Here is a 16,624-nt window from a genome sequence, read left to right on the forward strand (position 1 = left end):
GTATAATAACATAAAATCCAGAAATATCAGAACTGCAGTGTTTAAACACATTTATGGAAGAAAATGATCATCCATTGTACGGTGGTTGTGGTTCCCTTATAACTGACTGTGTGATCTGCTGTAGGTGACTGTAACGCCCCCCTTTCGACTTTGGGTGCCCCAGATCCTGCCAGAGAGCCTGTACCATTTATAGACCAAGTGCACAATCTGAGCTTCATCTTAGTTATTGCTCATTAGCATTTTGGTACATACTGTGGTTTATGCAGCGAAGGCAGTTTTGCGGCACCGTCAACTGATCTGTGTTGTCGAGACGCTGAAACCGACCTTCAGCTCCATGTATTTGCTGTTGCAAGAAATTCAGAAAAAAACACTGTAACTTCTCCATGGAAACCACAAAGGCCTGTGAAGTTACTGTGTTAATTTGAGCATGCTCAGTCTCCTTGGCAACAAGTTTTTTTTCCTTTAAACAATAAAGGCCTGTTTATACAACACGCACACACAATGTCTACAAGCGCTTCTTGTCCCGAGTGGGGTCGCAGCCAACGGGAGCCCAACTCGGCAACGGAGGGCGCAAGGCCGGAGGGGGAGGGGACACACCCAGGACAGGACACCAGTCCATCACAAGACACCCCAAGCGGGGCTTGAACCCCAGACCCACCACAAAGCGAGCCCCGGCCAAACGCCATAAGGCTTGTTTAGCTATTGACAAAATATCTAGAAAGGCTGGTTCCACTGCAGCTGGCTGTAAGCCCAACTCATCAGCTGCCTACAGCATTGCTGCACGGTCATGTCATGCTTTCGCGAATTCTCTGAGAATCACGTCCCTCGGAGCAGACAAGGTGTAGAAAACTGCAGATGAGGACTCTCCTGCAGCCGTGCTCCCGAAGGAGGGTGCTGCGCTCTCCAGGCAGGCTAGGGATGCTGAAGCGGTCATCTTGTCATAGCTGGAAGTTTAGATGCTACATAAGAGAAGTGACACATACTGCTGGTCCCCAGACAGATGGCAAGATGATGTATTCCTCTTGATTAGCCTCCATTTGGCCTGCTGCAGCCCTCACAGCACCCTCCCTCTTACACTCGACTCGCTTTCAGCGTTGACTGGCGGCACTTCGCACGGCTCTAACGTTGGCTATAGTCTCCATGTGACTTCCGATTCTATCAGGGAGAAGTTCAGGGTCTTGCTGAATTCCTGGAGTTCCTACAGGCCCTACTGTGTGGATGGTGACGCCCCTTAACAACAGAGCATCCTGCGAGCAATCGCACACACACACAGAGTCTGTCCTGCCCCGTCTCCTCAGGTGTCCTGACACTCATTAGAGGCGTTTCATTGTCCTGCCACTTGTCATGTGACAGGAGGCCTTGATCAGAAGCAGGATGGTGTTTTGGCAGCAGGACTGGAAGTCAGTAGGAGAGCACTGCGCTGCCCACTCTGCCTCATTATTATTCTGTGGAGGGGGGATGCATGTCTTTGTCTTTCGAAAATCCCAAATTGAGCAATAGGACAAACGAACAGCCGCATACCGTTTTACTCCTGCTGCACAGCACCGCCTTCTCTCATTGTTAATCGTGGATTGTGTTTATTCATTAATTGTCTCTTTGCAGTCAGATGTTTTCTGTTGAGCCTGTTATGCTCATTAAAAAGTTCTTACAGGGCAGATTCACGTGAATTTTGCACAACGTAGCCTTAAACTGACTTTTCATAAAGCACTGCATTTAGTCGTCATGCAGCTGGTGACTCCTAAACAAAGGCTGTTTTATTATAGAAACTGGGATCCATGTCTTACTCAACACATCATCACTCATGAATCCCTGATGACGCTTGGATTAGAGACTCCTCTGGGCTACAGGTTTCACCGATGGCATTCCTTTGTGAGGATATTTTATGAAAAGCAAGAAAATGGATATTAAGTTCGGTCCAGTGCCAAAAAAGCACTTTTCAGCGGCAAAGTAAGAATCCAAAATATGCAGTGACATGACTTCTTGGGCAACTATAATGTTTTGGGAGCAGCTTAAATGCGTATAACTGCTAAACGTGCAAGTTGAAATATAGAGGAGAGCTTGCGTTCGAGATGTTTCGTCAGCGGTGCCAGTTTCGGAGGCACTCGGTCAATAGTACCGCGCACAATAAAGAGGCTTAAAGAATTTGTTTCCTTGTAGTGTCTGACAGCACCGTACTCCCATGTCAATGTCGATGAAAGCTTCAGCTCCTTCCCAACACAAGAGGGCCCTGCTCAGTGTAAAATAAAACCCTCTGCTCTTTGCCATGGAAACTGCCCTCGCAGAAGAGCTGCCAGGCAGCCGAAGCAGAAAGGATTACGCAAGGAATTCAAATTAAAACGGGTACGTCGGGTCCCTGTCCGTCCAACCCGTTTCAACGTCCCCAAATCGGGTTTTCCGAACCTTTGCCGTGTTACACCGCAAGAGTCATTTTGACATTTTATTTTGCAAAACCTCCGGATGAGATTGACGCACCGCTTGATTGGATTTTGCAGATTAGTGCAGGGAGAGGGGTGATCCTTCTTTTTCAGGCATCCAGACTCGGGCCGGTTTTTCGGGACCGTTCAAGTCTGTTCTTTGAAGTGTACAAATACAGCTGTACAAGGGCAGCGAACCCAGCAGGACTTTTTAAACACTTCTTTTATGGGCTAGGAAACTTTTTATCTCATGAATGTGAAAGTTTGCACGAAGACCCACAGGGATAGGCAGTCGGAAGCTTGTGTGGGTGCGTGTGAGAGACAACTGTCTTCCCGTTTGGTGCCACCTTTGTGTGCTCACTCTGCTCTGGAATTCCCTGAGGACGGACGGCTTCCTAGGAGCCCTGCTGGTTTCCCTTACCGTCAGTAAATCCTCAGGGGGTCACTGGGTGTTATTACAACATGCTTGGAAGCTTCATGCTTCCAAGACACCTGGCACCTATGAAGGTGTCTGTCTACTCAGCAGCAGAAAGACAGAAATACAGGATGTCAGATTTCCTTCTACCAGGATTGAATCCTACAGAGCAGTTACCTTGTTGTCCATGAGCTTTTTCTTCAGCTTCTAGTTGTGCAGTTTTCAGGGGAAAATTCCATTTTGCAAGCAGTACTTATTTTTATTTCCAAATGTAAAAAAAAAATGCATACTGCACACTGGATAACTGCTTGCCATGTACTTCTGGTTTGGTATAAAAGCCTGCATTCTTCTGCTCAGAGTGTTTGCTTCATTGTATTACAGCTACTTGGCAGGCATCTATGCACCATTATTTAATATTTTCCATTATCTGAGATAATGCAACAGGCAGATTTGGGCCTCAAACAAGCATGGACATGTGTTGCGGATGTGCTTTGCAATTAAACTGTATGCAAAACATGACACGTCCCCTTGAAATAGACGCGCAACTGGCATCTAAAATCATCTATCCTCTTGTCTCCAGTTTCTCAGGTTATTCTATGTCCAGAGCTTATCCAGGTGTCTTAGACTAGTATATACACTAGTATCTATCATTCTACTATCTACATTTTTATACTGGTACATGTTCTCAAAACTTGTGATCCCACACTTGTCTTGATACTGAAACTTAAACTGGAAGTTACAGTAATTACATTTAAAGAAAGAAATTACCCATGCATTTAGAATTCTATGTAAACGTTTTATTGGTTTTTCTTCCCCCAACCAAAGTCCATTACACAATGTGGGCAGTTACTGCATAATGTAAATAAAAACAGGTACTGAAAATAAATTAATCTATGTATATATCAAATAACCAAGTCTTTAACCCATGTATGAATTTAATACAATGGACCTGTCTGAGGCACATTTAACCTCACTGTCATGTGACCAAACGGGAGTTCTTGCCCACCACAATACACTGATCTGCAAAAATTAAAACAATGTTCTACAGTGTTCTATAGTACACGAGGGAAAATCTGGCTGTGGGGAACATCAGATGCCTTTATAAAAGGAGCCAGAAAGAAGCCTAAGACGAGTACAGCAAATGAAACACTGGAGGCCACTGCTTGAGTTATAGGTAGCAGAGGTCCACATTCACAGCAGGAAACACTCCAAGCGCCAATTTGTGAAGAGAAAGTGGTTGCTACCAACAACACCTTAAAATGGCTCGTGCCCACAGGAGACGTACGGCACAGCTATAAGTCTGACTTAGGATCAGCAGAGTCTCTGGAGATGCCTTTTGCAGGGAATCGGCTTAACAGCTTGCAGCAACTGAAGGGGGAAACTGGCATCCCTGCAGACATCATGCCTTACTCAGGAAACATCTGGTGAGAAACAATGAGAAAAAGGCTGGTGAACAAAAGACTATCATGTAGAAGCTGCTTAAATAGCAAACCAAGAGGAAGGGGGGGGGGGGGGGGGGTTATAAATTTACTTTCTGCCAGTTTTCATACAAAGATATCCCTGTCTCTCAGTGAGAAGAAAATACAAAGCAAGTGTTCTAAAAAAAATAAACAGTTATGCATGGTGGGGGTGGTACTCACAGCTAGCAGGTTGCTCCCCAAACCTCCTCATTAGCTGATCGTGTGTGAACTTCACAAAAGCATCATATTGTTCTAAAAGAAAAAAGAATGGGATTAGCACAATCAAAAATAATGACCCCCTAAGGGAAGAAGAAGGGGAAAGAAAAAAAAAAAAATCTTAGTGGTAACATACCTGCTAGTTTTGTAGTCAATATCTCATCATATTCCTCTCGAACTTTCTCTTCACGTTCTTTTAATAGGCGTTCACAGATCATACCAACTTGTCTTAAAGTGAATAAAGGCTGTTCTTTTCTTAATGGAGAAGATGATCCGGATGATGTACCTAAATAGAAAATTAACACCGTTTAGGTTTTGTCTAACAATTCAAAATGTGCTCCTGATGTGGAATAAATGTATAAAAAGTAAAAACAACACCTGAAACATCCTCCGAATGCTGCACATTGTGTCGCTTTTGAGATACAGAAGGAGCATATGCATCACTGTAAGTACCTGGGAGGGAAGATCCGCTCAAGACGGAGGCGTGGGAGTCCAGCGAGTAGCAGCTGTCCGTCGGCTGAAAAGTGCTTTCTAGATGCCGTCTCTTTTGCATGCGCTTGTACTCCTGCTTGATGTTGAGAAGGATTTGCTCTGGCAAAAAGGAACAGTGACACAAGCTATAAATACCACAGCTGTTACAAATCTTGCATGCTGCCGGTGGTAAACAGTCTGGAGTTTAAATGTGATGGACCTCACATGCACACCCCTACAGTTATAAAACAAGTTAACTCACAGCTACAGGAAGCATGTAACACCCACCAAGTGATGAGACTGCAAATAGCACCTTTGTGTCAACGTGAGGGACAAATGAGCAAAACTCCTCAGAAATTCAAGGTAAACAGACAAATGGCAGCCCATTCCCACATAAAATGAGTGACGACACAAAAACCACATACAGATAATGAATGTGTTTGTAGTGGTACAAAAGTGCATTAAAGGGATCCGATTATGGGACTGCAGGAAGTGCAGTGGTTAGAACTGCCACCTTACACTCGAAGGACGCAGGTTTGAATCCCACCTCCTGCTGTACGTGCTGAAGTGCTCGAGTTCTGACTTCCTCGGATATCAAAAGAAGTCTGCGCAGCACCTCGGATTGGTTTTCATCACCGGCTTTATGCTACAATATCCTGGTACACGGCAAACAAACCCCGAATCCCGACCAGCCAAACAATGTCTGAGTGCGTGTAATTTGACACAGGGAAGCACATGTGATCCACCACTGTGAGAAAGCGACACATGATCCTTCACCTAGAAAAACATGGTCACCTGGTGGTGAAAAGCACATGTGATCTCTCATCAAGGGGAGGGGGAAACACACGTGATGAGCAGAGGGAGGGGAAAAAAAAAAAGAAAAAAGAAAAAAAAAACCACTTGCAGCCCAGTCAGGCCAAAAGCTACAGATCAGAAGAGCCAGAGACTTGGGCAAAAAAAAGAAGTCACATTAATCTAAAAAAAAAAAAAAAAAAACCCTCAGTATATAAAACCCAAAGAGAGTTAGGTTGTGCCACGGAGAAGCAGGCAGGGTGGCCAAAACCGACCTCCACACACTGCTGCAGTAGCAGGTGACACTTCTACATTTGTAAAAAAGGGGCAGGTGAAAGGCAGCAGATCGTGTTTAACTCAAACACATGGACTACGTGAGACACGTGTGGACAAGCCCTAAACACACACAGGAAATGTGTACAGCAGCAGCAGGTGTGTACATCATCATCATCCGCGACACGACACCTCACCTGCCTGGCTTGTTTATTTATCCGCACCTCCTCCGCCGTGACCATGATGATGATTGACAATTGAATTGTTGGACACCGCAGCGCAGCGCCACACAGCAGCCATGATACACACACAATTGAAACGCTTCCTCCCCGGCTTTCTTTTTAAACGCTGCTCACACACTTTAGTTTACTTACTTAACCCGCCGATAATTAAACTCGCCTGGCCTGAGCCTTAAACTTAAGTTAAGGAAGCTACGTCACGTGTGAGTGCCTCCTCCCGCAAACATCGCGTTTGCTACTCTCTCTGCCGCGGTAGCTGAGCTCAGGAAAGTGGGACACCGACCTGTGGAGAGTCTAGACGACACCTGAGCGAAGGGCGACGGCTCCATCCTCAGGTACTTCCGCGGGGACGCGCCCGGGGACAGAGGCGCGCATCGTCTCCGCTTCGGGGACGCGGGGCTCAGAGGGTCGAATTCCAAAGTCCTTTTTAATGTGGCTCCACACGCCATTTGAACCTCAACCGAACGTGTTTAGGTATAAAAAAAAAAAATCAGAAATCCAAATATTAAAAACGCCGGGTTAATTCCGTTTTGTACAACGACGACGACGTCGTCGACCGATTCTTTTCTTTTCTTATTTGTGAAGTCTCTTCTTGTACACCGCTACTGATACCTCTTAGATAATTGAGTTTTATGTACGATTAAAGGTATTCGCTCTTCTCCATCGGCGACCTCACAAGATGAACACTTGATTCTTCCCAGAAATGAAAATCACTGTCGTCAACACGCAGTATTTCCTTTTACATATCCAACATGGCGCCCACAATGACGCTAATCCCCACGGGATCTGTTGCGCATGCGCTTTTAGTAGTGCTCTCGGGACTTGCAGTTATTTTAATAGTAAAATGAATTTGTAATCGCTGAATGTTAGGTGTAGTTCACTACATTTCCCAAAGGCACCCAGATTCTTCTTTCTTGGCTACGAGTTTCCGGTTTGTTGATCTAAATGTTCTCATTGGTTAAGTTTCAGTCATTGGTATTTATTTGAATAACGCGATGAAATATAGCCATTAATCTTAAAACCGAAAGGAATTAAGCCGGTCCTTCACGTGCATTTATGTATACTTTAACTAACTATATAGTCACAGCTGTATTCCACTTTTTTACAAAACGATGTGCGGAGATGCCTCGAATACTTTACCATCATTGTGGTCGCTGTTATTTTTTTCATAACAAATAAATTTCAGTGAAGTTGTCTTGGTTACGGGAAAGGTAGCAAAATATTTTTTTCGAGATGTACTGAAAGTATAGAGTCATACAAATTTTAGTTAACATAAGTCACTGTTCAATAATGCACAAACGAGAAAAGGATGGCCAATTTAAAGTAATTATAGTATCATTATACATATTTTAAGAGTGCTTTACTAACATAATGATTCGTGTCACAGAGTGTACGGATCGGATGTGCCATGATGATGCTTGTAATGTTTTCATATTTAATGTAAAATACTGTAAATCACTCAACAAGAATGTGGACATAGTTAAAAACAATCACAACAAATTTATAATTAGTCATTCCAATAAGCAAAAACTGAATGTGCAACATCTGTAAGAAAAATTGCCTTTTTAAATAAAATAAACATTACACTAAAAAAAGTATAATGTAAAATAAACGTATAATCCTGCTATGTCTGAAATGACTTTTAAAGATATAAGGCACGCTGACCAAATGTCTTCGGAACTTTTCATTGTTTTTTCTGCTGCAGTTTCAGAACGTACACAGGTAAAGGTGCTGTGACTATCCGCATATTCCTCTTACTTTGTCCAGCATCGCAAAAGGAGACGCGCTCTTCACTGCTGTCATTTGCACTGAGAGAAGAGACTTCCGCAGCTGGAGGGACCCGAGGCCGGAAGTGTGCAGGAAGACTCCGCCCACCAGAGGGCGCTGTTTCTCCGCTCGTCGCTTTCCGCGCTTCAGACGCTGGGATGCGATTCAACTCTCCTGACTCGCGTGGAGAGGCTTTTGTGTCTAGCAGGACTGAGCGTTCCTTTTTAAGAAGTCAATGGAAATGGCACACTTTTTGCAGACATCCAGAGCATATGCATTTTTCGTTCGACCTCCTGCCATCCAGAAAGCGTGTGCGTGGCCTGGATGGCCTTCTTTGCACCGTTTCGTCTTAATGGCGGTGTGGCCTGACGCTCCGTAACACCGTCTCCCGACTCAAGCAATCACGACAGCTTCCACGTTCGCCAGCTGTGACTTTATTCAATGGCTTAATAACAGGTTACACTGCAGCACGTCAAACACAACTGCCCAATGGCTTTGGACAGATCTATTTTTAAAAGTTATTTCATTTTTTTTTTTTTTTTTAGACAGACTCCTCACATGCAGCCTTGGTACAGAAGCCACTTGACGATTCAGAGCTGATCTCCAGCACTAAACAATGCCAGGACAGAGAATGATGCAAACTGGAAAACGGCTTTCAAAACAGTTTCACGTGGAGCTAAATGACTACAGTTAACAGAGCTAACCGAACTAATTCCAAACTTCCCTATAATATAAACGTGTATGAGCATGTGTCTTATGACTTTTCAGTCAAATTTTTGTAAAATCTGCTCAAAACTCTTTTAACAGTTTATGCAAATTACAGTACAGCTCACAAAAACGCAGACTGGTCAACTAATGCACTGTTCTGTTAGACTCGAGGCTTTCTGCTTACTTGCTTGCTTATTCATTCATTCATTCATTCTTTCACATCTATTTCTGAGTTTACCACCTAATCCAGTCTTGAAAGCTAGCCTCTAGGAAGCTTTACTTCTTTCTAGACAGCACAATGAACCTTTACAATACTCAATAAGTGACAAGCGTCTACATCTATAACCATTAACAACACATAAAATAAAAAAGTCAATTGTTCAGATGTAAGAAAGTGAATTGTCACAGACAAAAACAAGGAAGTCTTCTCGATATGTGGGGGTTTATGAATTAGTACGGTGTGGCCAGCACACCACCAGACAATGCGAACTTTACGATTTTATCATTACCCACATGTGTGGTGGGTTTGAAATGTGACCACGTCTCAAGCAGAACCGTGTAATGTCAACTGAGGCTCATCTGTGTCATGGACCAGGGAGTTTTAAGTCACTTCTGAGAAATATATTATATACAGTACTGTACACCTGTATTCCACTACAGTATATATAGTATTTTACAACACTGATGTGCGCTCACAGTAGAAGGCAATGAAAACTCCAGGGTTTTGCCCTAACGGCTGAAACTGCTCAGTCACAAGCCTTGAAATAGGGAGAAAACGTCACGCACAGGGGTAACGTAACAGGACACTTTCACTGAGTCACTTTTCTGTAAATCAGGGGTTCTTAATCTGCGGGGTGTGTCTCCCCAGGGAGGCGCAAAGGGGGGGGGCGGGTGTACGCCGTTTCCCGGAACATCTGTCGCAATTCATTCATTGGTTAACTAGATTAAGGACAGAAAGAGTAAACGTTAAGTTCACCATCAGGTGAGGTGTGAGGGCAAAAAACATTAAGAATCCATGCTGTAAATTCACAACATGATTACAAGATACAACGTACATTTTTGAAAATTTTCTTGCGACTCTTGTATCACTTTCCTTGGGAGGGATGCATTTTGAAGACTGTTGGTCCGATTAGCCTTAATTCCGTACGTGTGAAATAAGGCCGCAGGTTTCAGTTCCATGTTATTAGCAACTCGTTTAAACGTTATGCGCTTTTTGCAGCTGACACGTCGCCCCGTCATATGACAGGAACGCGTAGAAATACCCATATTGTTTTGTACGTGAAATAAATTAAGATGCTATAAAAGCACCAGCCGCAATAAACGAGCTTCCTCTGATGTTTCACTCCTTCTGCGGAAAGCTCTCGATGCTCCCGGCATCACAAGAGGAGCACGCAAATTATTGACAGTCGGGACCCTCGTGAACCCCATGTGTCCTGTGAGAGAAGAGCACTTTGAACCGAGCGCACGGCTCAGCTCGCCCTACTCAAGGCGCCGTATCGCCATCGCTCCGACGCGAACGTCCCGAACGACACGTGGCAGCCACACGTACCGGCCGTTCTACTGCACCGAGCTTCTAGGAAAACAGGGAGGACGCAGACCTGACCGGATTATAGAATGTCTATCCAGTGAGCCTCCTGAAACATTATTGATTACATCTACTTAGAGTGTGCTTTGTATGTCAGACGTGCTCCTTCCCCTAGGCTTCACGCTTCGAATGCGTTACCTTGGCATTTCCTTTAAACGTGCAGCGTAGGTGCCGTACGCTCGACGACGGCGACGCAAAGCACGGCCGATCATTTTCCGGTACATCGCATGTGCTGTTTCAGTTGCGCAATCACATTCTCCATTTACTCAGTATACATGTCGGAATGCAACAGACAATGCAGTCATTCTCAGTGACTAAATGTACCCGATGTCCACGTTAATTGATTCAACCCACAATTCCGATCCCGCGACATTTCGACGCTGTTATTTAAAAAAATAGAGCTAACTATCTGTGCTTCATTTTTGTGAGGACAAATATTCACACACATGTAAGTCTTTTTAAAGTTAGACATCAATGCTTTGTCATTTTTTCTTGCTAAGGACACACTAAGCTATAGAATTAGCACATTATTTAATTGCTTAGTAGATGCCCTTTTCAGGGACAATTCATATATTTTACAAACAATTCAATTATACAGCTGGAAATCTGCTGAACCTGTGTAGGTTAAGTACCTCGATCGTGACAATATCAGCAGATCTGTACGTACAACTTACAATGGTCCCAGGTCCATTTCTCCACAAATGTCATCAAACTACTGTACAGTGTTTATATACAAATAACTGTTTTTTTTGTCCATCCAGCCCATGTGTATGTGTACACTAACATCTCAACTGTCAATATTAACATATTTCTTGTTAAAGTGTCAATAGCCCCTTATCCCATAAGGAAAATGATCATTTCAAGAACCTGATTTCAGTAAAAAGAAAAAAAAAAATACAGTAACCAGAAAGGAATTGGAACACCCCTCCACCGTATTGTGCGGTGACATGACATGATGAAAATGCCAAAGAAGTAAATTACACCTCAAACATTACTGATGCTGGAAATAAACTTTTCTGTCTTTCTGCGTCACTCCTTCGTTAGGTTTGATGAGTTTGGCACTTAGGCAAAGCACAAAGACACCACACTGCCGCACGTGAGCACATGACACATTGAGACTAATGGCGTTTCCTTATTTTTTTTTCAGCTAACCGCGTAGAACTTTCCACACCGGTGACATTTCGCCCTCGACGCCTGGGCTCAGTCGGCTTGTAGATTTGTTCTCTTCTTTTTAGCGATGTACTAATGTTCAGCGGTGGGTACAGTGTTGTGGTGGGGTTCTCAAGTCACGGGTTCAGTTGCCAGCGTCGGGCGAAGGCCATCAGACGGCTTCACCCGACGTCTCCGTAGAGACGGACATGGTGACTTTGGCTATTTTCACAGTGGTCTTCACACAGCTCTCCGCCGCCCGGTTAGCCGCAATGCTGGCGTTCCTGTTCTGGCAGTCGGACTCAAAGCTGTTGTCCAGCGGCTGGGCGCTGCTCCGGCAAACCTGGCAGGCACTGAGGAAGGCCTGCCGCAGGTCCCTGCTCCTCAGGGCATAGATGATGGGGTTCACGGTGGAGTTGAGAAGACAGAGCATGGAGCAGAAGGCAAAGATCGTCTTGGTGGAGTTGTCCATCTTCCAGAAGAGGTCGTACACCATGATGGCTAGGACAGGACCCCAGCAGATGATCAGCACCACCAGAATGAGCACTAACGTCTTGGCCAGCCGGATGTCCATGCGAGCCTGGTCTGGGCGCGTCGTCTGAACCTTGGTGCCCTCAGGTGAGCAAATGACCATGCTCTTCTGGGAGCTGCGACTCATGCGCACGGCGTGGTGGTGGGCCTTCCAGAGGATGTACATGTATGCGTAGATGATGAAGAGCAGCAGCACGCTCGTCACCCCTATCCAGAACATCAGGTAGTTCTCGTCGATGAGCGGGAAGATGTCCGAACACACCGACCGGAGGCGCTTGCAGTTCCAGCCCAGCAGAGGGAGCACAGCGATAATGATGGAGATGACCCACATCATGGAGAAGGCAATGACAGCCTTGGTTCGAGTGACAATGCGTCTGTACGCCAGCGGCCGGTGGATGGAGATGTAGCGGTCAATAGCTGTGAGGAAGAGGCTCCCTACAGATGCGGTGAACGACGCAGTGACGCCACCAAGCTTGAACAAGAAAACATTGGGGCTGTCCTTGCGGTGAAGCACGTGAAAGTCCAGGAAGCTGTAGACGAAGATCACGCTGCCCAGAAGGTCGGCCACAGCCAGGCTGCCAATGAAGTGGTACGAGGGGCGGCAGCGCAACGTGCGCGACTGCAGGATCACGCAAAGCACCACCAGGTTCTCCAACACGGTGAAAGTGCCCAGGGTGAGCGCCATGACAGCCACTGCCAGCTGCTGGCCAGGTGTCAGAATCATGAAGCACTCCATGTCCATGAAGTTCTCCCCACACTGGACGGAGCCTCCTTCATCCCCAAAGCTGCTCCTGTTGCTGAACAGGTCAGTCACATTGGTTGGATAGAAGGGGAGACCCCTGAGAATGAGCTCCTCGCCCTCGGGAACCTTTCCTGGGAAGGAGTTGCCCCGGAATGCGGAGTGAGGCTTCTGCAAAGGGTAGCGGCCCTTGCTGAAGTCAATGTCAACGGTGGGGTCATCGTAAGTGGCATCGTTGGAGCCGAGATACTGCAGTCCTGACGTTATGGTGCGGAAGGTGGTGTCCGCTACCCCATCCAGTACAGACTTCATGGCTGCCTCCTCTACAAGATAAATGATATGAGCTGAGATACTTCCAGTAGAATCTGAGAAGAAAAAATGATATTGGGGATATTCAAAATATCATAACATTAAAGAATTAATGAAAAAAATTGTTACTTGCAAACACAATTAAATATGAGAGGTCTGGCGAAGCGTACAAATGTTTTAACTTCATACTCTGAGCCACGTATATTTTTACTTCATTTGGACTAAGCAAAAGGCACCAAATCAAATCATGATGCTACAGCTGAAATGAAAAAAAAAAAAAAAAAAAAAGGCTAAACAAAAATGCACATGCAGTATTTCATCTGAGTTTATAACTCAAGTTTACCTCTAATGCACTGGGCATCACAATATATAATTATTTGCAGTATTGCGGAGGAACACTCCGTTTTCCACATTTCTGCTGGCGTTTCACTACCAACCAGCTGTCTGGAACATAACAGTTGGAAAACGAGCGGCTGCTGATTAACTATTCAGACACATACATCATGCATTACCATCATCTGCAGAAAAACGATGATCATTTGACGACATTTACATTTCCTTATTTAACAGATGCTTTAAGGAGTTTATTGTCATAGATACAAGTACGATGTAAATGCATTATAAAAATCTTTGTGAATGCTCACTACATGTTTGTTCCAATGGATACTATGTAGTGTTATGAGCACACACACCTTATTCACCGCGGTGACTTACACTGCTAGATACACTACTTACACTGGGTCGCTCATCCATACATCAGTGAAACACACACACACACACACTCTCTCTGTCACTCACACACTGAACAAAATGGTTTTATCAAAAGAGCTGCTGGCATTATCATTTAACACACATATTTGTGAGCTTTAACTTACTGTACAGTTTATTAAGCGGTCTAACCGATGTTCTGTGATTCAGCATCAGCACGAAGAACTCCAGTGGGGTCTCCTGCTCACGGAAGGTGTTTTGAGTCGCTCATGATTTCTCCATTGCGAGGCTCGTGATTCACACGGAAAGTCGCACCTTTAGTGAGGGAACATTCCGCCAGGGGGCGCTGTCGCGTTGGGCGAACGGTCTTCGTGAATCGCTGGGGAGACGCGCTATTGCTACAGGTGAACGAGCGTGCGAGCGGTGCGATGAAAACAAGTTCATTTGGAAATAGGTTTTTCCGACAAAAAAAACTCTACTCAGAGTGATCCTGTTAAGGTACCTCTATATGCTGCAGATTAAAAAAAAAAAAAATTAAATATATTTTCGGCAATAGCTATGAAGTTGCACGCTAGTCCGCTTGAGCTTTATTATTATTATAATGCACAATCAGTGAAAACATTAATGAAGGGAAAGCAATATAAATAGTTATGTGCAGTAAAATCTTACGTAGCCTTCAAGCTTGTGATTAAACTTGTGTGTGACTGACTCTTCTTCTATAACAGTCAGAGACGTGAAAAAAGAAATGTAATGACAGAAAATAAAAGACGAAAGTGAAGAGATGAAAAATTTGACCCTTTTCGCCTCACCCTTCCCCACGTGTCAACGAAAATCTAAATTAATCTTTAACCTCGCTGGCGCTGGTCATCGAATTTCTTTCATCTATGATCTAACTACCATGATTAAATCAAATGCACAAAATAAAAAGATGCCCAAAAATCTCTGTATCTGAGACTTTCTAAATTCAGAAATGAACGTAGCCTAAATAAAAATGGAAAAAAAAACCCTTTAGTTTAAATTATTGAATTTAAGAAAAGCGAAATGAATTATGTGACAGAAGAAGGGATGAAAAGTTTTGTTTTTACCTTTACATAATTCGCACAGGTGGAGACCGTCCTCGCGCAGCGGCCCCAGTCCCGCATCAATCCGACCCGCGCGCCACACCAACTCACTGGAAGCTCTGTCACAGCGGGCGCGTGTCACTGTGTCCTGCACAGCGCGTGTATCCAGCGTGTCCTTCCCGCGTGCGGCGCTGCCTCAGCTCTGCTCTCCGTCTCTTCGCGTCTCCGCACATCTTTATGAAGCGCCGCTTTTGTAGCGCGCACGTCACGTGTCGCGAGGTGCCGCCGGTGGACTTCTGCAGCGCGAGCGAAAATGCAGCGCGCGAGTGCACGCGAGAAGGACGACGAGTCCGCAGCCCCGCGCAGCCCCAGTTGCGGGGTGGGGGGAGGGCAAGTGCCGTCCGGCCACAATTCCCGTTCGCGGGCTACAGGCCACTGAGTGGGTGCGCTACGAAGGCGAAGCTCCGAAGTCATGAGACAGTCACTCATAACACTACTCCATATATTTAATGGATCGACTGAATCGATGTATTACTTAAAAACCCGTCTATGGCGGATTCTGAAGCATAAAACAGATGGTTCCGGCGGTACGACGCCCAGTTTTACATGTTTTCGCTGCAGATCAGTAGCCTGACGTAAATATAATAAAACTAATAATATCTTTCAGTGCAGCTGTTTACGAAACTATTTCCTTTACACATTACATTCATACACTGAATTTCAGTGGCAGAGTAAAATTCACATCATTGATGATACTCGTACTGTAACTGTGAGTGTTGAAAGCGTAGAAAGATTCGTAATGTATTCGTGATTGTGGTAAAACCCTGTACTATTTATAATTTGTCTTTGGTATTAATTCATTATTTCAATGATTTGTTTGTTAGTCAGACACTAAGTGAGAGCACATTACAAATGTTACACAACATCACTCAGTGTGTGTATTACGTGCATCTCTTATTACTTAGGCCCAGCCAAACTTTCCCATCTTATTTATGGGTTTCTTTGGTGTGACGACGACGATACACACACACACATTTTATGAACCGCTCGTCCCATACAGGGTCACGGGGAACCGGAGCCTACCCGGTAACACAGGGCGTAAGGCCGGAGGGGGGAGGGGACACACCCAGGACGGGACGCCAGTCCGTCTCAAGGCACCCCAAGCGAGACTCGAACCCCAGACCCACTGGAGAGCAGGACCCGGTCCAACCCACTGCGCCACCGCACCCCCATTTCTTTCAAATGTGACACCCCTCCCCTAAAAAAGGAGCCCAGCCCAGAGCAATGCCTTTCTTTGTGACACCTTAGTGAGGACGCTGTTCCCGGTCACTGTGTGAGGCAGGACAGATGCTCTGGCGACAGCCTCCGAGCTGCTCTCCGTGGGATGGCTGCTGATGGAAGGTCACGCCATAACTGAGCCAAATGATCCAATTTTACACAGGGTCCTGCACACGTACGTTTCTGCTCCGTTTACCCGGCACAGACCCATCCCAGGGTAAATTACCTCGAGAGTATACGTGAGAACTTTGGCAAGGCTCACAGGTAAAATCAGGGCTCTGACCAGGGTCCATTTTCCTCCTTCTAAATATGTAGCTATGATGCATTACAGTGGAAAGCTGTGCAAGGGCTGTTTGATGCAACCAAAAAATGAGAAGCTCAGAAATGTGGAGCATGACAAAAAAGGAAATTAACCACAGCCACAACCAGGCAGAGGAGTTGCGGTAGCATGGCTATGTGTTCCTCCTTGAGCTGGGAACAGTTGCACTTTCCACTAAATCCATGGAAAC

At 45.2% G+C, this 16,624-nt stretch overlaps 2 protein-coding genes across 3 annotated transcripts; both read right to left on the reverse strand.

Annotated features, from left to right (window-relative positions):
* Window positions 1–3,611: 3,611 nt before the first annotated feature.
* On the reverse strand, window positions 3,612–7,056 carry akirin2 (akirin 2). Its single transcript, XM_018743836.2, has 5 exons — window positions 6,564–7,056; window positions 4,959–5,096; window positions 4,642–4,791; window positions 4,470–4,541; window positions 3,612–4,250 (listed from the first exon to the last, which is right to left on the reverse strand). The coding sequence occupies exons 1-5, from the start codon at window positions 6,727–6,729 to the stop codon at window positions 4,240–4,242; spliced, it is 537 nt and encodes a 178-aa protein (XP_018599352.1). The 5' UTR covers window positions 6,730–7,056; the 3' UTR covers window positions 3,612–4,239.
* Window positions 7,057–8,178: 1,122 nt separating this feature from the next.
* cnr1 (cannabinoid receptor 1) lies at window positions 8,179–15,027 on the reverse strand. 2 transcript variants are annotated; one of them, XM_018743835.2, is made up of 2 exons: window positions 14,862–15,027; window positions 8,179–13,124 (listed from the first exon to the last, which is right to left on the reverse strand). In XM_018743835.2, exon 2 carries the CDS (start codon window positions 13,069–13,071, stop codon window positions 11,662–11,664), a length of 1,410 nt encoding a protein of 469 aa, XP_018599351.1. In that variant the 5' UTR covers window positions 13,072–13,124; window positions 14,862–15,027; the 3' UTR covers window positions 8,179–11,661. The 2 variants fall into 2 exon arrangements, with proteins under 2 accessions (XP_018599351.1, XP_018599350.1); XM_018743834.2 differs by having other exon boundaries at window positions 8,179–13,082; window positions 14,862–14,934.
* Between the last annotated feature and the right edge of the window lie 1,597 nt (window positions 15,028–16,624).

Source organism: Scleropages formosus, chromosome 1 (genome assembly GCF_900964775.1).
Source record: "Scleropages formosus chromosome 1, fSclFor1.1, whole genome shotgun sequence".
NCBI lineage: Eukaryota > Metazoa > Chordata > Actinopteri > Osteoglossiformes > Osteoglossidae > Scleropages > Scleropages formosus.

Bases quoted from the DNA above. Each gene is read 5' to 3' on its own strand.
- akirin2 (XM_018743836.2), bottom strand. From the start codon at position 6,729: ATGGCGTGTGGAGCCACATTAAAAAGGACTTTGGAATTCGACCCTCTG. The intron at 4,792-4,958 runs GTACTTACAGTG...TTTTCTATTTAG, and splicing joins GAGCGGATCTTCCCTCCCAG to GTACATCATCCGGATCATCT. The intron at 4,542-4,641 runs GTATGTTACCAC...TTTTTCTTTTAG, and splicing joins ATTGACTACAAAACTAGCAG to AACAATATGATGCTTTTGTG.
- cnr1 (XM_018743835.2), bottom strand. From the start codon at position 13,071: ATGAAGTCTGTACTGGATGGGGTAGCGGACACCACCTTCCGCACCATA.